General features: G+C 43.1%; 3 protein-coding genes across 8 annotated transcripts; 2 read left to right on the plus strand and 1 right to left on the minus strand.

The window, feature by feature from the left end:
- Positions 1–110: 110 nt before the first annotated feature.
- On the plus strand, positions 111–9,708 carry cherp (calcium homeostasis endoplasmic reticulum protein). 3 transcript variants are annotated; one of them, XM_035523252.2, is made up of 19 exons: positions 111–285; positions 1,018–1,191; positions 1,654–1,689; positions 2,449–2,615; positions 2,941–3,078; positions 3,170–3,321; positions 3,579–3,690; positions 4,404–4,493; positions 5,124–5,328; positions 5,453–5,613; positions 6,076–6,589; positions 6,708–6,946; positions 7,188–7,321; positions 7,524–7,610; positions 7,975–8,112; positions 8,429–8,545; positions 8,625–8,710; positions 9,028–9,213; positions 9,431–9,708. In XM_035523252.2, exons 1-19 carry the CDS (start codon positions 261–263, stop codon positions 9,466–9,468), a joined length of 2,799 nt encoding a protein of 932 aa, XP_035379145.1. In that variant the 5' UTR covers positions 111–260; the 3' UTR covers positions 9,469–9,708. The 3 variants fall into 3 exon arrangements, with proteins under 3 accessions (XP_035379145.1, XP_035379147.1, XP_081564325.1); XM_035523254.2 differs by lacking the exon at positions 1,654–1,689; XM_081708199.1 differs by lacking the exon at positions 9,431–9,708 and having other exon boundaries at positions 8,961–9,167.
- On the minus strand, positions 7,764–13,714 carry c26h19orf44 (chromosome 26 C19orf44 homolog). 4 transcript variants are annotated; one of them, XM_081708200.1, is made up of 9 exons: positions 13,137–13,714; positions 12,370–13,041; positions 11,986–12,283; positions 11,581–11,657; positions 11,059–11,497; positions 10,796–10,885; positions 10,414–10,580; positions 10,080–10,210; positions 7,764–8,667 (listed from the first exon to the last, which is right to left on the minus strand). In XM_081708200.1, exons 1-8 carry the CDS (start codon positions 13,290–13,292, stop codon positions 10,121–10,123), a joined length of 1,989 nt encoding a protein of 662 aa, XP_081564326.1. In that variant the 5' UTR covers positions 13,293–13,714; the 3' UTR covers positions 7,764–8,667; positions 10,080–10,120. The 4 variants fall into 4 exon arrangements, with proteins under 4 accessions (XP_081564326.1, XP_035379149.1, XP_035379148.1 ...); XM_035523256.2 differs by having other exon boundaries at positions 10,104–10,210; positions 13,131–13,714; XM_035523255.2 differs by having other exon boundaries at positions 10,100–10,210; positions 13,131–13,714.
- A 1,973-nt stretch (positions 13,715–15,687) lies between these two features.
- Positions 15,688–20,088, plus strand: calr3a (calreticulin 3a). Its single transcript, XM_027010661.3, has 9 exons — positions 15,688–15,920; positions 16,346–16,447; positions 16,680–16,883; positions 17,127–17,221; positions 17,340–17,549; positions 18,075–18,188; positions 18,729–18,872; positions 19,233–19,325; positions 19,439–20,088. The coding sequence occupies exons 1-9, from the start codon at positions 15,830–15,832 to the stop codon at positions 19,658–19,660; spliced, it is 1,275 nt and encodes a 424-aa protein (XP_026866462.2). The 5' UTR covers positions 15,688–15,829; the 3' UTR covers positions 19,661–20,088.
- Positions 20,089–20,280: the final 192 nt, after the last annotated feature.

A 20,280-nucleotide genomic window follows, 5' to 3' on the forward strand; every position in this document is an offset into this window, starting at 1 on the left:
CTTTTAAACGCTAGAGGGTGACTCGTGTAACTGCGATTTTAAACGCTAGAGGGCGCTACTGCGCTTTCAAACTTGCCTTAAAATCTACAAAGAATACAATGCGCCGTAGGAAGGAGATTTTTGTATTTCCGGTCGTTTCATGGCTACGTTCATCCAAATAAATGTCGTGGTTGCCTTTTTAGCGCCTTACCGAGAGTCTGTCTTGTAGATGCTCCGTTATCAAACCATATTAAGTCGTTGACTCTCTGGCTCTTAAAATCATGGATATCTCCACTCCTCCGGAAGGTAACGTTAAACTTAGCCGAGCCAGTCTGATCACGCTGCGCGGTCAGCTAGCGTTAGCGTAGCTAGCTAGCCAGTCACATAAATAAAGCCAGAGCTCGATTGCTCATTTGTTTATATAACTGGAAAATAAATGTTATAAATGCTATAAATAAACTCCAACGCAGCGTTTCGGTTAGTAATTTAACGACCTGGGTGCCTTTATGGGGTGTGCTAACGTAGTCTGCTGTCGTGGCTCACGAGTTTATGACTTGTTGGGTTTCGGTCGTGCAACCTGGAAGTCCGTTTTTCACGGGCAGAGAACTGGACCAAACATGTCGCTGTTGGTTTGCCAGTCCCAGAGCTGTCAAAGAAGTCATGTGTATTGAGTAAACCGTTTAAATGGCGTTTCCTCACGTAATAGCTGCGAAGGTAGCTAGTGCTGAGTTGTCATGGACGTGATGGGGCAGAACTAAGACGATGTGCAGTCGCTTTCAGTTTTGTCGCCTCAGGTGTAGCTGGCTCGTAACTCCAGCAAGGGCTCGCCAACAGAGTTCTCACGTTTGTTTTGCATCACGTCCATTTCTTTCTCTGTTTTTTTTCCAAGCCATTACTCAAGTGTCGTGTTGCTGTGCGGACGTCCACGGCTAATCCTCAGAAAGACACTTGCACAGTTGCTCATTGTATTTATTTATTTATTTTCCCCTCATGTTTTCAAACGAATAATTCCATCCCACTTTCTCTTTGTGCTCACAGACCAAGAGCTTCGCAATGTCATTGACAAACTTGCACAGTTTGTTGCCCGCAATGGGCCCGAGTTTGAAAAGATGACCATGGAGAAACAGAAGGAGAATCCGAAGTTCTCCTTTCTGTTCGGAGGGGAGTACTTTGGCTACTACAAGTATAAGCTCGCTATCGAGCAGCAACAGCGTACGTATCACAAAGCAATCGGCGATCATCCTCCCCAGAACAGCAGACACTGATCTGAACTGGTGTATGATGCAGCCTCTACACATCATGTCTTTTTTTTGTTGTAAAATAGTTTCACAAATGTAGCATTTACTAATGTATCTTTGGCAAAGATTGTACTTCACTACAATTTTTAATTTCTGTCTGTATACATACACACACACACACACAGATATTCAAAATTTTAGTGAAATAGAGTTTCCAAAGAAACAAGACATTTTGGATAGAGGTCCCTCATTAGCTATGCAAGCAAAAAGCCTCACACTTTGAAGCACTTTGCTTGCATAGCTGATGAAGACTTCTGTCCGAAATGTCCTGTTTCTCTGTAAACCCTGTGTACGTTTCCCCCATCTAATTTATGAAATGTACAGAAATATGAGACTATGCTTTGTGTGTGTCTAAGGCATTATTCTTTCCTCATAGATCCTACCACTCATGATGCTGAATATAAAATGGAAGGTATTTATTAGATTGAAGATTAGAAATAATTTTTATTTATTTGTGAAAACTTGCCTGGTGTCATGAAGTATTTTTTGCATCATCAACGCTTGATGGCTTTTTCTTTACTTTTGTATTGGGCTTTGTCAGACACATTGTCTTATGTTTCGTTCAGGGTTGTGGAAAGGGACAAACTGTTAGAAGCCTCTTTGGACACTGAAGTCTCTTTGGAAAATACATTCCTATCTGAACACAAAATTGCCTAAATGCTTGTATATCTCTCGTTATCTTAGAGATTAGATATTCAGTTTTCTCCGTTATTGGCTTATTGTGCTCTCTGGTTGATTTTTCACATTTATTATTATTCACTTCAGTAGTTTGACTTTAATGCGGCTCCATGCTTCCCCTAGCTGAGATTTTGTTTTCTTTCTTTTTTTGCCTGTAGAGTTTGTTCTACTTTTCATGAGGTCTAAAAAAGAGGGCAACAAAAAAAAAAAAATCAGCATGTGAGAATAGCAGTGCATGTCTGAGTGGTGGTAATTTCCTGAACGAATGGCTTGGCTTTGGGAATGTCTGTTCAACAACGTAATTTTCCTTCTCTCGGCGTGCTTCCCAGTTCATGATTTTAGATGTTTCCCTTGGCTCTTTGATGGGAATGTGTGTACTGATGAATTGTTATCCTCCCATCCCACGCTAATTCTAGCGCTTAATTTTTTTGGTCTCATTACTGTGAACTTGCTGATCAATAATAGTAATCGAAGACCATGTTTTGAATTGCAGTGCTCTGCAAACCGCCAGGTAAAGAGATCCCTGATGTTCCTCCTCCGATGACCATGCTGCCTCCGCCCCCGCCCATCGCCCCCTCCACGCCCTCAGTAGATGAGCTCGTCCAGCAGAGCCAGTGGAACCTGCAGCAGCAAGAGCAGCACCTGAGCAGCCTCAGACAGGTAGCTCCACCCCCCCACAGCACCTGAGCAGCCTTGGGCAGGTAGCTCCACCCCCCCCCCCCCACAGCACCTGAGCAGCCTCGGGCAGGTAGCTCCACCCCTCCACAGCACCTGAGCAGCCTCAGGCAGGTAGCCCCACCCCCCCACAGCACCCGAGCAGCCTCGGGCAGGTAGCTCCACCCTCCCCACAGCCTCACGCTACCCCTGGCTATTAAAACCTCTCCGGTTCCCTTAAAAGCTGCAGGTGGTTTTTGCTAGCAGACGATTTGGTTCTGCTTCTGCGATTCCAGCAGAGGCTTTTTTTTACCACATTGCTTTTCTCCAGGAGCAGGTGAATGCAGCCATCGCTCTGGCTATGGAGCAGCAGACTCAGAAACTGTTGGTGGAGACCCAGCTGGACATGGCCGAGTTTGACAGCCTCCTCCAGCCCATCATTGACACCTGCACCAAGGATGCCATTTCGGTACGTGACCACTCACCGGGCTGAGATGTCCAGCCACACAGTTGAATCTGTAGGGTGGAACTTGACTGTGGTCCTCTCCGTGTCTTCCCAGGCTGGAAAGAACTGGATGTTCAACAATGCCAAGTCCCCACAGCACTGCGAGCTGATGACCTCACACCTCCGCAACCGCATCACAGCAGAGACGGCACACTTTGAGCTCCGCCTCCACCTCATCTATCTCATGAATGATGTCCTGCACCACTGGTAAAGAACGAAAGAAATGACTTTTAATGTTGGTGCACCTAAATGTAAAATAGCAAAAAACAGCAGTGCGGTAGACTTTAATCGGGACTAGGGTGCCCTAAACTTTACAGGGCGTGCTGGATGCTGGTGACGCTCCTCTGACGGCCGTCCACTGTCAGACGTGTTATCAGCTTATCCCATTACCCTGTACTTTGAGCATTCGCAGAGTGAGTCGTGTAGTGGTCATTGGTGTTGACCTGGTTTGTATGGTACTGCAGCCAAAGGAAGAACCAGAGAGATCTGCTGGCTGCCTTGCAGAAGGTGGTGGTGCCAATCTACTGCACTAGTTTCCTGGCTGTGGAGGAAGACAAACAACAGAAAATAACACGGGTACGTTTTTAGTACAGCACTCCGCTGTCCAGCATCGGTGATGCTGCCCTGTGACAGTGAAAGAATATTCTCCAAAGAAACCATATTTACAGGGCGACACCAGCAGGAGTTTAGGTTGTTACTTTCTCTCAAAATCAGAGAAACCTAAAACCTTTAAGTGAGATTGTTGCCCTTCACATAATTTACCTACCTGTGTGGGCGCGTTCAGTGGGTTTACACCATGCCTTTGGTCTTGCTGATGTCACATAACTTTAACCTCGAGACATCACTTCAGAAATTTACTGACATACAATTCCCTTATATACATTCATAAATGATCAAAATAATGCGTGATCAGATTCCACATTATATTTTTTACATTTACAGCTCTCTTTCAGAGCAACTTAAAAAAAAAAAATGCTTTGCCATTTACTCATAGAACACATCGTAGTGAGTACAGTAGGTTAGAGGCCAAGATGCCAATGAAGTAGAATGCTGTTGAATACAGGGATCAATGCTGATGCCTTCATCATGGGCATAACGGATATTTTTTTTGTTACTTTTTGTATAGTTTTGTTGGTATTGCCCTTTAATTCGTATACTTAGGCTTAAGCCTTTGTGAAGGGAAGAATATACGTTAAAGTATTTCTTAACTTTGATGCCATTTGTTCCATGCCATGTTTTTGTTTTTATTTACTCGCTTACACTTATACTTTCCGTGCTGCTGTTCTCAGTTGCTGCAACTATGGGAGAAAAATGGTTACTTTGATGACGTCTCCATTCAGCAACTCCAGAGCCCCGCCTTGGGCCTCGGGCAGTACCAGGTATGCTCACACTCACACCCAGTACAGTCAGCCAGTACAGGCCCGGTCTGACATCGACACCTGGAGCAGCGGCTGGTTCAGTCACCCAAGGGAGCACGCGCCGCAACGCCCAACGGGAGCGTGCTTCCTTCCTGGCTTCCTTCACTCTGATATTATTTACAATATATACCACATTTAAAATGACTATTGTGTACAAGAATTTCTAATATTGATAATTGTTATGCACTCTTATTAATAAAGGCTGTGGCTAAAGAGGCCATGGGTTTGATCTGATGAGCTGATGATGGTTGCCGTTAGGCCCATGATGAAGATATTAAATCTTGGGTTGCTCCATTGTAGTGAGTTGAAGGAAAAACTAAGTGTACATTAACAGCAAATTGACATTTTTATGTATTTTTCCATTGCAATTACTAGACTTAACAGTACCAAAGTAAAGATTTTGTAAGTTAAAAACGATTAGGATTAACATTTCGTTTTTTTAGTTAATCTTGTTTTTAATTTGGTCAGCAATACCATGCACATTTTAGAATTTATTTTATCCACGTTCGTTTGTACGTATGCCTGTTTTGTGACGTATCAACTGGTGAAAGGTTGTGTTTCTCACCGCGGGCAAACATGCCGTGTCCTCAGGCGTCCCTGATCACGGAGTACGCGGGCGTGGTGCAGCCTGTGCAGCTGGCTTTCCAGCAACAGATCCAGGCTCTGAAGACTCAGCACGACGAATTCGTGGCCAACCTGAAGCAGCAGCAGCAGACTGCCGCCTCTGTCGGGCAGCTAGTTCCTCCCGACGCCGAGGTCAAGGGAGTGGCACAGCCGCCCATGGCGGCGCCCCCTGGTGGGTTGGAGTGACTGTACCGTATGTGTTTGCTCTTTTTATTATTTTTCCTCCTCTCCTGCGTGTGACCCTAGAAAGCACGTGACCGAGTGCGACTCTCTAAATAAATGTGTTATGTTGGCAGAAGTGAAGCCTCCAATGGCCGGCCCTCCTCCGGGTGACTATGATGGCACGCAGGCGAGGCCGCCGGACCCAAATCCCTCTGCCCCCTCTGACGTTCCTGCCAGCAAGCCCAGCTGGTTCGAGCCTCAGCATGGCATACCCGCCTGGAACCCACAGCAGCCTGTGAGTGTCCTCCCGCAAGTTCTGTATGGCAGAAGGTGTACATGTTGGTTGCTTTTGGTTCTAAAAAGGTTCACCAAAACAACAACAAAAGTCTGTCAATGTGTCTTCACCCCAGAAGTAAAAGATATATGGGTATTGACTTCTTTAGTGGGCTTTTTTTCAGAGATTTCAGTGTTTTGGCCTTTTGGGAAGGGGGGGGGGGTCTTGTGTATATACTTACATTTTAACATTCTGAAAGTCGGGTGTCACTCATGCAGGAATATGTTTACCTATTACTCTTTTGAACGAATTTTGAATATTTTACTCAATTCATATCCTGAACATCCAGCAATAGTTTATTTTCTGGTGGTTGTTCGCTATTTGGGTATATCTGCTTTGTGCTTTCACCAACAGCCTCCACACACACACACACCCCCCACCACACACACACACACACCCTAACTAGAACTGTTCCTCCCCCAGCCACCATTTGACCCCACCCAGGCACCTCCTCCATGCCCACCCTGGAACAGCCATGAGGGGATGTGGAGCGAGCAGCGGGACCCCAGCTGGAGTGGCCCCCGGGAGGGAGGCCCTGGGGGTCCTGGGGGCCCTGGAGGCCCTGGAGGTCCTGGAGGACCTGGGGGACCTGGTGGCCCAGGAGGTCCAGGGGGCCCAGGGGGTCCGTGGGGCAGCCAGAACGAGCCCCCGCCCTCTTGGAGCGGGCAGTTCGACCAGCCACCCTGGAGCAGCCAGCCAGACCAGCCTCCCTGGAGCCAGAGGGAGCCCCCTTTCCGCATGCAGCGGCCACCACACTTCCGGGGAGCCTTCCCACCACACCAGCAGCCTCCCCCTTTCAGCCAGCCCCCGCCACCTCACAACTTCAACCGCTTTCCGCCACGCTTCATGCAGGACGACTTCCCACCCAGGCACCACTTTGAGCGTCCGCCCTACCCACCGCACCGCTTCGACTACCCGCAGGGAGAATTTCCTGGAGGTGAGGAGGCGATACAGCAGATGTGCTGAGCTCATGGCTTGTAACGGTGCAGTATTACAAGACAATCCTTCTTCTGAAGTATCCACAGAATAACAATGCTTCTGTTGACCTGTTCTAGAGATGGGTCCCCCCCACCACCACCCAAACCAGAGGATCCCCCCTCCAGGAATGACCGAACATCCCCCGTGGGGGGGGAACCAGCACCCTGAATTTGGGCCACCACCCCACGGCTTTAACGGACAGTCTCCCCATATGAGGCGCCAAAACCCCTCCCACGTGAGCCAGGACGACCCTAGTCTGGTGCCAAACGTGCCGTACTTCGACCTGCCAGCAGGCCTCATGGCTCCCCTGGTGAAGGTAAGCTTTCAGATGCAAACGGGTGTCCAAAACTAACTAACTAACAACTCTTATACACTTGTATAGTACATTTCTGCCTCCTGTGATTAAATAATTATTGTACTGGATATTGTGAGTGAGTGCACTGTTATACCTAGAGACTGTTCTAACTTAGAAGCACAGGCACATGTAGATGGTCATGGAGTCTTTGTTCTCATAGCAAGATCTTACCAGCAAGTGCTGTTCTTTTATCCCTCACTAGCTGGAAGATCATGACTACAAGCCCCTGGACCCCAAAGACATTCGCCTTCCTCCCCCCATGCCCCCTAGCGATCGCCTGCTGGCTGCCGTGGAGGCCTTCTACAGCCCTCCGTCACACGACCGTCCCAGAAACAGGTGACCTTCAGTAGAGTTGTCAAACTGTGCTGGACTCCCCCTTTTCTAATGGCAAATGCATTAGTAAAGCAGCAGGCCATCATTGTAATTAATCCCATTGAACAAGTTCTTGGGAACCAGAAATTTGGTGGGGTGTGTCGGACGTTGTGTGACTTGTTTCATTTGGTGGTATTAACCTGCTGCTGGTGTGTTGCGTTACTAGTGAGGGCTGGGAGCAGAACGGCCTGTACGAGTTCTTCAGAGCCAAGATGAGAGCGAGGAGGAAAAAGGAGCAAGAGAAGCACAACAGGTGTGTGTGTGTGTGTGTGTGTGTGTGTGTGTGTGTGTGTGTGTGTGTGTGTGTAAAGTGTTTTGACCTGCTATGGATTCTTCTGTGTCTGTCAAATAAAATTAAACTGTATCTGTTCAAATTTGGAATTGCAGAGTTCTGTGGCTTCAGGGCACTGTTTTATTCAGTGATGTTTATTTTAGACTCATGACAATTTTGTTACCATATCATAATTGTTCTAATTACCACTTGTAATAGTGCTATCACTCCTCCTTCCAAACTCCCATCAAAAAAAAAAAAGTTACAATTATTATGGTTAACAAAGGATTAAAAGCCAGACATTAACACTGTGCGTATGTGTGCACGCACGCGTGTGGCTCCTCAGCACGCGAGGCAGCCGCTCTCGGAGCCGTTCCCGTAGTCGAGGCAGGTCATCGTCGCGCTCCAGTTCCCGCTCCTCCAAGTCGTCCCGCTCCAGGTCCTCCAGGTCCCGCTCACGCTCCTACTCTCGATCCCGCTCCAGGTACCACTGTCCCAGTGCTGCATTCCTCTTGACAGTGCACACGTGGGTCACATTTCCAATGATGTACAATACTATTGCAACTGTTTTTGCTGATTCCATGTGGCTTTTTGGTGGATAACTGCTTGAAATCACTACTTGCTACCTGTATCACATTAGTGTGCATCTTCTCGAGAGGCATTTTTTTTAACACCACAACTTGCACTTGAAACAAATCAAGAGGACAAAAACATGGACCTGATTTGATTTCTTTAGTCAGAGCAGTCAATGGTATTTGATTTGAACGTTATAAACTGAGCCTTGGTTTGCGCTTTCCCAGAAGCCGGAGCCGCTCCAGATCGAGGTCCCGAAGCCGCTCTCGCTCTAGATCGCGCTCTAGATCACGCTCTCCTGACCGGAGACGACATGCGGCAAAGTCCCGCAGTCCCACACCGCCGTAAGTGTTCACGGCCGCCACGTGCGCAGACACGCTTTAAGACATGTTCTAGAGGTCACAAGGTCGTGTTTTTGTACAGCTCCACCTCTGGGTTGGGCTCCGGGTCCATAACTGATCACAGGCTGGGAGAGGAAAACAAAGGTCATCAGATGTTGATGAAGATGGGTAAGTGTCCTCGGTGGGACACAATCAGCCTCACTTCTGTGTGACTTATTGGTGTGTGTGTGTGTGTATATAGGATCTTGTCACAACTTTGGATTTGTAGAGCTGCTGTTCTGCAGTTTAGCTGCAACCATAATACCTAATGCAGTTCAGTGTGGTCTTCTGTTAGAACTAGTTAGGTTAGTTAAGATGTGTAGGACAGTACATTTCCAGGACTTTGGATTAATTTTGGCTTTGTGTGTGTGTGTGTAAGTTTTAGATTTGTCAGAATAGGCTGGAGTGATTGTGTGTTGTGTATAAGCTGCTGTGGCATGTGACAGGGTGGAGTGGCTCAGGAGGTCTCGGAGCCAAAGAGCAGGGGATCCAGGATCCCATCAAGGGTGGAGATGTGCGAGATAAGTGGGACCAGTACAAGGGCGTGGGCGTGCCCCTGGATGACCCCTACGTGAACTACAGAAGAAACAAAAGCTACAATTTTGTCGCACGGATGAAAGCCAGAGAGAAAGGTAGTTTTCTCGCTCTGTCTGTAATACTTTTCATCTCCCAGGGGTTTTAATATCAAACCACATAAAGCGATACCATATTCCCACTTTAGTCATTTTAATAAGCACCACAGCAAATTGATATTTCTAAGTCTCTATAAATGTGCAGTCATTGTATACTAGAAGTTAATACACCCAACATTTAGTTACAAATTGACCTCTATCCTTTGTTCATTTTCAGTGGGTCGAGACCCTCAGGAGCCCTCGACTACAGAATGATTCTTCTCAACAGTGTTTTTTTGTTTGTTTTTTGTTTTTTTTTAAAGACCGAAATAATAGATGTGTTTCCATTTTGTTTTGAAAGTTGATCTTGCCTTTGGTTTTTTCATTGTAACAAATGCGAAACGTCATGTCCTGTTGTAGTCAAAACATGGTATTAGTGTCCTTGCAGTCAACTGAATTTAGCCTAGATTTAATACTTGGCACAAGGAAATAAAATACATTTTTAACATGTAAAAATGTCTTTTTTGTGACAATTATAAATAAGTGGCAGAAGCAATTGACAGAAGGGGGGTGGGGTGGGGGGGAGACGCAACAAAAAACTGAACTAAATCACATTTGGATGTACCTATACCTACTAGTAAAATGACCTTTAACCCTAGCTGCAAGAATAGCCTCCAGCAGTATTAATGTTAATTTTAAGATGTGTGTGTGTGTGTGTAAAATTTTTATTTATATATATAAATATATATATAGCACATTGCTCATTGCTCTTTACAATGGTTCTGTGTTCTAAAATGAAGTAAGGGTAAAGAATGAAGCAAGAATTTCACATGTGAAATTGGAATCATAATTTGGAATTATGTAGTAGTAGTGAAAAAAATCTATACTTAGTTATGGCTCCTTTTACCCACAGTACTGTGTGTGCGCTTCAAATGTAGTGATAGTCCCTCATCTCCTGCAAAACCTCTGCCAGAGCATCCTCCACGGTGAGTCTGGGAGACCTGTTATACCGGATAAACTGAAAGAGAAAGTCTGACCTCAGATGAGGAAACACATAAGTAGTAGCAAATTAATGCTCCCCTCTCAGACATATCTGAATTAATGACGACCTCAAACCTTAAAACTTAATTTGTAAAGTAGTGTGTATTAAATATCTATATTCCATGTTCTTGGGTCCATCTTTTCAGATATAGTGCTGAAAACTAATTTTTAGCGAGTTACCTCTTTTGTTTCCTCCAGTGTGGTGTACCTGTAGTCAGCAGGTCCCAGAGCCTCCACCGTGGCCTGGTGCAGATGTCTGCTGGACTCTATAAAGTTCCTGGTCAGGGCTAGCTGCTGTCTCAGCATGTCATTGAGAGCAAACACAGCAGGTCTGTATGTGGACAGGGCTGCAGGACATTAAGGCCAGATGTTCAGCATTTAGCAGACTTTAAACACTGAGAAAATGACCAAGAAAATCCTGCTGGACCATTTCTGTAGCTTATGGACAGCAGGAAAAAGAATGGAAACTTTGCGGGAGCACAGGAAGATCAGTCTTTCCAACAGTGGAAACATGATGGCTGACTTAATGAAGAGAGTCAGGTGCTAGATGAAGCTTTCCCACCTTCCACTGCCTCCGCGCTGACCGTGTGGCTGGCCAGTGGAGCCGGATCCATGTAGGACATTCCAGCTGATGGGCCCAGTACACCCTGTCCTGCAGAGGAAGCAGTCACAATCTATTCTGCACTTAGACAAGTACTAATTATGCTTGTACTGCACTTAAAGCTGGTACAGAAATATATGATCACTTCTATAATGGTAATAAAAACATTTCAATGTCATAAGTAGTAGTAGTAGTGAAGCAAGTAGGAATACATTGAAACCTACCAAAGGACCAGGTATGTGTCAGACTGTCTGTTTGTGTCTGCACTGTGGCGTCTTTCATGGTTCGCCTGGCAGTCGGACTGTGTGGCTCGCTGTGAGGAATGATGGCATCACTGGTGTGGAAGCTAAAGTGAGAGCCATCGCTCAGGGTTAAACAGGACTCTGATTTGCTATAATGGACGCTTGTCAACTCTTCTGAGGGTACACGATCATCATCATCCCGCACTTCAAGCGAGAGAGACTGAGGTTCTGTAGCCAGGGAGGAACGTTCATATCTGCCTGAGAGATGCTCGGAGATCTCATTTGCACTTATTGCTGTTTCGTTGTGGGTCTCGCTCTCGAAGTCACTCTTGTACTCTCCTGGAGTATCCTCAGGGACATGTGAAATCTCTTTGGCTGAGGAAAGACTAGGATGTCTTGATTCATGGGGGCTTGCTTCATCCTGCACGTAAACCATCACACAGACGTTATATTCTCATTACCAGAGTCATTCTGAAACGTTATGTGGTCATGCGGTTGCCCTACCTTTTCTTTTGAAACTTCAGCTGTGCCAAGAAAAACAGGAGCCAGATCATCCAGTGTCAGGACATTTAATTGGAAATCTGCCGAAGAATGCAAAGATTAAAAACATGTAGCAGACACACAATATACACTACACATTTTCAAGCCTAAGGACATACTGCTCTGCAGTTTTGTGTATTTCTGCTCTAACACACCCGATTCATCTATGAAATGGATCTCTTAGCAGTTATTTTGAATTAAGTGTATTAAAGTAAATAAATCACAAAACAGTTATTTCAGTAGATTAGAAGACGCAGAGGCACAAAATTCAACATCTACATTGATTTCAAACATTTTTGAGAATACCATCTGCACCTGGACACCATAACAGAACATTCACTTTTTGTCAATCGCAAACATCTCTCTTACCATCCAATATCACACTTTTCTCACTTAGTGTATCATCATTATTAGAAGCGACAGAGAACAGCTCATCCAGTGTCCTGATCTCACTGTGTCCTGATGATGAGGATAAAGACAGATGGGTGACCCCAGCTCTCCGGGACACAGGCCTTCTGGCAGAGGGGATCTTGGGTGATGATGGTGGAGAAAGAGAGGGAGTCTTATGATGACGATCTGTGAACGCTGATGAAACAGGAAACTTTTCTTCATGATTTTCTGCAGATGGGACAGCATTGGCAACCTTTTCACTGGTCTTCATGTAAATCTGTGCATGACAAAAAGGAACAAACTTTTTTACAAGGCAGTATCATTTCTTGTTTTCTTTTTAAATTCCAGTGTTTCTGACACTACCTTCACAGCCATTTGAGGACTCGTCTCCGTTTGTCTCATGACTTTGTTCCGGTTCCCATCTGGCAAATCGAGTGACTCTCCCAGGAGTATACGCATGTCTTCTTCATCACTATCCAGACTTACACCTTTTTCCACACGAGAAGCAATGCTTGCAATAGTCACGCGTGCATCCATGGGTTTAGTATCGGGGTCCTTCTGATCATTAAGAGTCAATGATTTCTTCTTAAGAAAACGACTACCAGCCATACTTGGGACACTACTGGATGATGCTGACAGACCAGACTCGTGTGGCAGTGGAAGGTCGGTGTCAGCATCCAGGCCAGGCTTCTTGTTCTTATGATTTCTGAAGCGCTCTTCAATCATTGCTAGCCTACTGAGCGCCACACTTTGTGGCCGGTGCCAGAGAACAAGCTTTGGGTCACTTTTATCAGCAGTGGTCGTTCCAGGTGTGGATGACCGTATGTCTGCACTGGCATCAACAGCAGATTTTTTCAGAAATCTGCTTCCACCTCCCACATCAAATCGTTCTAACGGTTCTGCAGAATAAGGTGATACCTTCGCAGGAACGGTGAGATAATCTTGGTTTTCACTCTCTGGATCTTCTGAGGACAGATCACTTAGGTCCTGAAAAGGAGTCTGTCTGGTTTGTAACAAGCCATTTCCAAAGTTTGCCTGAGGACATCGAAAACATTTGTTTAACAAGTACAGGCAAAAGATTAAATGACAAACAGTAAGGGATAAAAAGCTAAATTTACACGTACACTGACCACGTCTCTTCGTCTATTAGCCTTTGATATCTCACTGCTTAAAAGCCTCTGCCCAGAGAGCTGTGCCTTTGCTCTTTCAAGAGCTGCACTACGAATGCCTCCACGATGCCACATTGCAAAAACATACGGCAGTTTATGTAGCCCTATCATTAACATTACCTAGCAAACCCATTAGTAAACATTGCTTCGTATCCTAGAAATAGTAGCTAAGAATGAACAAAAGGTGTTACCTTAAAATTACATTAAAATGTATGTGGTTAGCATTACCGATAAATGTAAATAGCTATTACTAGCGCTAGCTAGCTATTGCTACCTACAATAGAAGTTATCTAGCGTTAGTTAGCTAACCAGCTATCTTGCCATCTTATATCCCTTTAGACGGTTAACAAGCTATCGCTAACGTCGTTATTTTTGATGTGACATCGGTAGCAGTTCCTTTTATCCCTGCATAAAAGGTATAAACAAGACTATTTTTCTTTAAAGTCGTATTAGCTGACTCAAACCAAACGCTTTGAATCTCAAGCTAGCCCTAGCAACCAAACGGGCGTCCCAACAACAGCTCTAGCTAACGCTATCTTAACTAGCCTTACGCTGCAAGTTTAACATGGTTGCCAGATTTCTGTAGGTGTGCAGGACCACAGATAGGGAACGGTTTTTAAAATGAAGACTAGAAAAGAACTTCTAGATGGAATAAAGACTAGAGGAGAACGTCTAGATGGAATAAAGACTGGAAAAGAACTTCTAGATGGAATACAGACTAGAGGAGAACTAGATGGAATAAAGACTAGAGGAGAACTTCTAGATGGAATAAAGACTAGAGGAGAACTTCTAGATGGAATAAAGACTAGAGGAGAACTTCTAGATGGAATAAAGACTAGAGGAGAAAAACTAGATGGTATACAGACTAGAGGAGAACAACTAGATGGAATAAAGACTAGAGGAGAACTTCTAGATGATTATAAAGACTAGGTGAGAACTTCTAGATGGTATGATATTCTACGTGGGCACATCATTTATATTCCCTTTGTTATGAAACCCAGGACTTAGTGTTTTATACGCAATGAGAGATGTATTCCTATTAAACTGGCAACGTATATTGACGTTGCACGACTGTAGCAGGCGACGGGAGAATTAAAGGTAAATTTCGCTGATAATGTGAATAAAGTATCCATATAGATATAAAATATAAATTATATATTTAATTTTTTAGTTCACTCAAAGCTCTCCATTTTCCATTCAAGTCCTCTTGACATCAGGGAAAAACCTTGTCATGAACACTTAACTTTGCAGAATATGTTAAAAATGTTATATGTTATGGGTATAGGCGTAATTTATGCTGCGGACATGTCCGAACTACTTTTTGTCCACCACCACTTTTTGAAAGTGTAGTCTGAAAACATCCGTGCTTCCTTTACATTTAGTCTTTGCTTGATTTATTCAATAATAATTGAAGTAACAATATGCTTGCTTAGTCAAAACGAAACGTATTGTTCTCAGTGACAGAATCAGAAAACGTTCTTGCTTATATTTTGTCACACGATGCTAAAATGATAAACGCGGCACAGCTGACACTTCGTGAATTGTTTTAATTAAAAGAGATAGAAAACAATTAATTGTACTACAAATATATTTAAATCCATAATGTTGGGCTGATTTATTTTCAGTGAACGAGTGTGCCCGACCATTTGACTTGAAAGGGAATTTGAGAAGCAGCTGAATTAAATACAACCCACTGTTGGAATTCTGATGCTGCCTTCAAGTCCTGTTGGAAATATCGTATTTACGAGATGAATGTACTAGTTGGAAACTCGGATTTTTCGGTAAGGCCTGACTTTACGATCTGGGGCCGTGCCAGTAATAAAACGGCACGGCGGCTGACGGTATGAACACTGCTCATACAGTAGACAGAAGTAGGTAAAGGTTTTAAGCTTATTAGCGCTAGCTTTGTATGTATACATTTCTACTACTACTACTATTAGTACTACTTATAACATTTAAATGTTTTTATTACCATTATAGAAGTGATCAATATTTCTGTACCATCTTCAACAAACATCTCAACGTCCTTTATTTAATATTGCATTAAATTAAAAAAAATTCTGTTCAGTCACTTTGTCTTTTGTCCTTTTAGTCTTATTACCTTTACCAATTTTATTTTCTGTTCTATATTCATCACTTAAACACGTCGTAAAAGTATTCATTTTTCTCAATGACCGTTCCACTGAAACGCCTTATCATTTTTACTGCCAATTGCCTGAATGTTTTCAGAATGTGGCTTCCTTCAAACTACGACTGGCCTATGTGGTTAAACTGCTGGACGACATTTGTTGGCTTCGACTTCAGCTCATCGGGGGGCGGGGGGGGTGTGAAACCCCGACAAGTTCCGCACACAAATCCTTTACTTCACACGTTGCCTGATCGAGATTTATGCATCGCTATCATGGACTGAAATCTACAATGTGAAATACGCGGATAGCAGAAGGACCGCCCGCCTCTGCACTGCCTCTTCACTCGTGGTCTCCTCTCATTGGCTCAGTGTCAGTCCAATGAGCCTTAGCCATCTGTGCAGGAACAGAAACGAAACGGTAGTCCGCTGAAAATATTCCGATAATTCGGCGTATATCATCTTATTTAGACCGCTCGACGTTATCCGAAGAGAGGCGACCTTCATAAAATACTTTACAGGTGCAAATATGAGAATCGCCCTTGCAGTCTTTTCCGTATTTGCAGTAGCGATCACCGCAGACGCGACTGTGTACTTCAAAGAGCAATTTTTGGATGGAGGTAAATCCATGTTTGCTTTCGTTTATGCATTAGCCTATTAGCCTGTATGATGTCACGCCTCTAATAAATTATTTTAAATAAAAAAAAAGCTTAATTAAAATAAGTAATAAGATTGTCTTAGTGATTTAACTACCTTAATGTTTAGAACGAGGCAACACATTTAAGTTTTACAGTCACGTCTGTTGCTTTACTCCTGCACATTTTATGATGCATTTGCAATAACGCTGAAAATCCCCCAAGATATTTGATAAATTATGACACGTGCAATTTTAGTTTTAATTGTTAATGACTACCGTTGTTCTAGGTTGCAATGAGGATTCAGAAAGATAAAAAAAAGAGTACCTGATGTTTGTTTGCCCTTTCCCAGGTGTTAATATATTCTTTGCAACATTTTAAAAATAAAAAATTATATTGCTCATTGGTAGATGGATGGAAAAGTCGATGGGTGGAGTCCAAACACAAATCAGACTATGGACAGTGGATGCTTTCTTCAGGAAAGTTCTATGGAGATGCTGAACTTGACAAAGGTGAGGTTTTCGTTGCAGTCTCTCCACACACGCACAGTGCTGGAAATGGACTTTGTGTAACCAAATATCTTAAGCTGAAAGGAAAGCTAATGCAAATTGACTTGAAGGCAAAGTACAAGCACATACAAATCCTTTCTGCCACTGAGCTCATTGCATAAACTGCATCAGGTTCATGCCATCATAAATGTTTTGCTTTCTTCAACATTGATTAGTATTGTTTTGCCTCCACAAGGTCTTCAGACTAGCCAGGATGCCCGCTTTTACGCCCTGTCCAGTCGGTTTGAGCCTTTCAGTAATGACGGTAAGACACTAGTGGTCCAGTTCACAGTGAAACATGAGCAGAAGATAGACTGCGGGGGTGGCTACGCGAAGATCTTTGCTGCTGACCTGGACCAGTCGGCCATGCACGGCGACTCCAAATACCACATCATGTTTGGTAAGCTTTGTTCACACTGACAACTCCTTGCTACAGCCAAATGCTTAGTGGCACAAGATAACATCTTGACCAATAATCATTTGTTTATTTATTGATTTATTAATATCCATTGGTAAATTAAAAACACTAGTCATGTTCCATAATCACTGCAAAATCACTGTAAAATCAATCACTTAGTTAAGTGTATCTTTTAGCATGTCTGTATAATGGAGCTAAGTTTTTTCTCATTTAAACTTTCATAAGGCCCTGATATCTGTGGCTACAGCACCAAGAAAGTTCATGTCATCTTCAACTACAAAGGCCAGAACCACCTCATCAAAAAAGACATCCGTTGCAAGGTTTGTTGGTTGTTCCTCACAACATTAACCCCTTTTCATTTGGAATTTGTAAAAAAAAAATCAACATTAAAAAGTGTCTAAAAAATGTTTTCCTGATTTTTGCTAATTTCCATTTTAGGATGATGAGCATACACACTTGTACACATTGATCCTCCGGCCCGACCAGACGTATGAAGTTAAAATTGACAATGAGAAAGTGGAGTCTGGCTCTCTGGAGGAAGACTGGGATTTCCTTCCTCCCAAAAAGATCAAGGACCCAGAGGCCAAAAAGCCAGAGAACTGGGACGATAATGCTACAATTGATGATCCAGAGGACACAAAGCCTGAGGTTCGGCTTTGTGTTGCTATGCCATTTATCATCAAACTCACTGAAAGAAAATACTGTTGTACTATCTACATTTGGTTATAACTCTTATTTTCAAAATTTGGATAAAGATATATTTAAAGGTTAGCATGGGGTTGGCACAAAATGTGTTGTGATTAACTGCTTTATAATAAACAAATTTAACATGCTTATTATAATAATTAACGTGCTTATTACGAAGTTTAACTTTGCTCACCTCATTTGGAAAACATTGTGGATTCCCTTCAAGTGCTATAGGCTTCACTGGGTAACAAATAAGATTCATATTCAACACACAGTGCTGAAAATGGATTAGAGTGTTTGAGAGTTATCTCAGCTCGTAAAGAGTAAGCTACAAGAAACCGGACACACATCCTCACCCTTCTGTCAGGACCAGAGCTCGATCCCTCAACACTCAGCAGCCAAAAAATTGGAAATCTTCCTTGGAATCTGTTTTGCTCACAGAACCGAACACTCAACCCGCAGCCACTTTTGTTTTGCTTGTTTCAGGACTGGGACAAACCAGAGAATATTCCTGACCCCGATGCCAAGAAGCCCGAAGACTGGGATGAAGAAATGGACGGAGAGTGGGAACCCCCGATGATTCCTAACCCAGAGTACAAGGTACATCCCTGAGGATTATACGAACTACGCTCGCACTCATGGTTATTCGCATGTTTTATTCTTTTTTTTCCCCTTTATGCTTCCAATTAGCACTGCTGATATGGAGTCATGGTGTCTCTAAGCCGCACTGTTATCATATTGCTGACATTAAAGGAGTGATATGTTTTTCACTTCATGAAACAGCCTATGTTTATGAAATGTAGTGGCCCAGATGTTTCAGAGATTCTCAACTAAATCTATAATAATTCATTAATAATAGTTCATTTGAGGACTATGGAGCAATTTGTTCTTCATCTCATGCGAACTGCACTTTATAGAAAACATTTTAAATAATCACTTCCATAGATATTGTTTGCAACTTTTTGTGGTAAAAAATGACTTATTGCTCCTTGAATGGCTTTCATTTCAATACAAGTAGTAAAAATTGAACTAAGTCCTTATTCTGCAAGGTTTGCATAGGGTATAAAATGAATAAACAGAACACCTGTCGGCATGTCAAATAAACCATGCCATTTAAGTTCTCTTTTTTTTTTTTCCCAGGGTGAATGGAAACCCAAACAAATTGACAATCCAAACTATAAAGGAAAGTGGGTGCATCCGGAGATTGATAACCCAGAATACACTGCAGATGTCTCAATTTACAAATATGACAATATTGGTGTCATTGGTTTGGATTTGTGGCAGGTATGGTTGGATAAGCAATTCCAATAATAATATTGTCCAGTAATATCTCAAATATTAACGCAGTGATGGTGATCTTTCAGTGAATTGTCTGAGAACTAAATCGCTTTGGAACTGATTGTTTTAGAATTGAATTAGTAAATGTCTGTTTCTCTCTATCTATCTATCTATCTATCTATCTATCTGAGAGAAAGAGAATATGGCATTTACATGTGAACCTTAATTTAATATTAATATTAATATTTCTACATTCTCTGTGATGATCTTTTAAATGTTTAGACTGAATCAGAACAAAAAGGTTTCAGATGTCTTCATGGAACTCAAGTCTGTGTCTGCCGATGCTAATCATATTCATTTCCTCAGGTGAAATCTGGTACCATTTTTGATAACTTCCTGATCACTGATGACATCAAAGAAGCAGAAGATTTTGGTAAAGATACATGGGGAGTCACTAAGGCACGTTTGTTGACCGCACCTTCATAATGCTGTGATTTTTGTCTGTGTTTTGGTTCTGGATGGTCTTGTCTGCATGGATTCACTGGTCACATGACTTTATTACTGTGCACCAGGGCCCTGAGAAGAAAATGAAGGAGAAGCAGGAAGAAGAAGAGAGGAAACAGAGAGAAGAGGAGGAAAAAAGCAAGAAGGACGACGACCACGAGGAAGAGGACGACAACGACGACCACGAGGAGGAACCGGAGGAGGAAGATGAGGAGGATGAAACTGAAGAGGAGCCCAGCCCAGCTGAGGACGAGGATGAAGATGGAAAGAGTGCAAAAGATGAATTGTAGGTGACATCATAGCACCCCACTCAGTCCTCTGTCTTAGGAAAACCTACGGATCCTCAGCCACCAAGCAAATCTCCTTCTGTGTGGGGGTCTTACTACAGGACTGGGACAGTAGAGCAAGGGTGTGTTGTGTTTTCATTTTTGTGTGTGCTGTGTGCGTTTTTTGTTTTTTTTTACCCCCCTCCCCCCTTTTAATTATTATTATTTTTTTTATATCATAAGTTAATCTTATAAGATTTTGTTTTGTTGTGTCCTAGATTTTTTTATTGCTGCTACCTGGCTCCTCCACTTAGACTTTTTAAGTCTCATGTAAAACTAAAATGATCAGTTTTGATTATCATAATGTCTTGAGTTGTTTAAGAGAAAAAAAAAAAGTTTATCATTTTAGGTTATTTGCACTTTTTTTAAATAAATGATTTTCTTAAACAGTCGTTGTTTTTGCTTCTGTCCTTTTTTAATGGTATATTTGCATTTGAGCTAGTCAAATGAAACCAAGCTTTCCTCTCTCTCGAAATGTTATTTTATGCTGAGGTGCAATTGATTTTGTCCAATGGAGCAGTTTTTTGGGGGGGGGGTGTGTGTGTACCATGTAAGGAGTGCGATTCATAACCTAATTCCCGCCG

Source organism: Electrophorus electricus, chromosome 26, assembly GCF_041902795.1.
Source record: "Electrophorus electricus isolate QZ-2024a chromosome 26, ASM4190279v1, whole genome shotgun sequence".
NCBI lineage: Eukaryota > Metazoa > Chordata > Actinopteri > Gymnotiformes > Gymnotidae > Electrophorus > Electrophorus electricus.

Bases quoted from the DNA above. Each gene is read 5' to 3' on its own strand.
- calr3a (XM_027010661.3), top strand. From the start codon at position 15,830: ATGAGAATCGCCCTTGCAGTCTTTTCCGTATTTGCAGTAGCGATCACC. The intron at 16,884-17,126 runs GTAAGCTTTGTT...AACTTTCATAAG, and splicing joins CAAATACCACATCATGTTTG to GCCCTGATATCTGTGGCTAC. The intron at 18,873-19,232 runs GTATGGTTGGAT...TCATTTCCTCAG, and splicing joins TTGGTTTGGATTTGTGGCAG to GTGAAATCTGGTACCATTTT.
- cherp (XM_035523252.2), top strand. From the start codon at position 261: ATGGATATCTCCACTCCTCCGGAAG. The intron at 7,322-7,523 runs GTGACCTTCAGT...TTGCGTTACTAG, and splicing joins CACGACCGTCCCAGAAACAG to TGAGGGCTGGGAGCAGAACG. The intron at 7,611-7,974 runs GTGTGTGTGTGT...GTGGCTCCTCAG, and splicing joins GAGCAAGAGAAGCACAACAG to CACGCGAGGCAGCCGCTCTC.
- c26h19orf44 (XM_035523256.2), bottom strand. From the start codon at position 13,292: ATGTTAATGATAGGGCTACATAAACTGCCGTATGTTTTTGCAATGTGG. The intron at 11,498-11,580 runs GTAGGGCAACCG...GTTTACGTGCAG, and splicing joins CTGAAGTTTCAAAAGAAAAG to GATGAAGCAAGCCCCCATGA. The intron at 10,581-10,795 runs GTGGGAAAGCTT...AATGTCCTGCAG, and splicing joins CAGCGCGGAGGCAGTGGAAG to CCCTGTCCACATACAGACCT.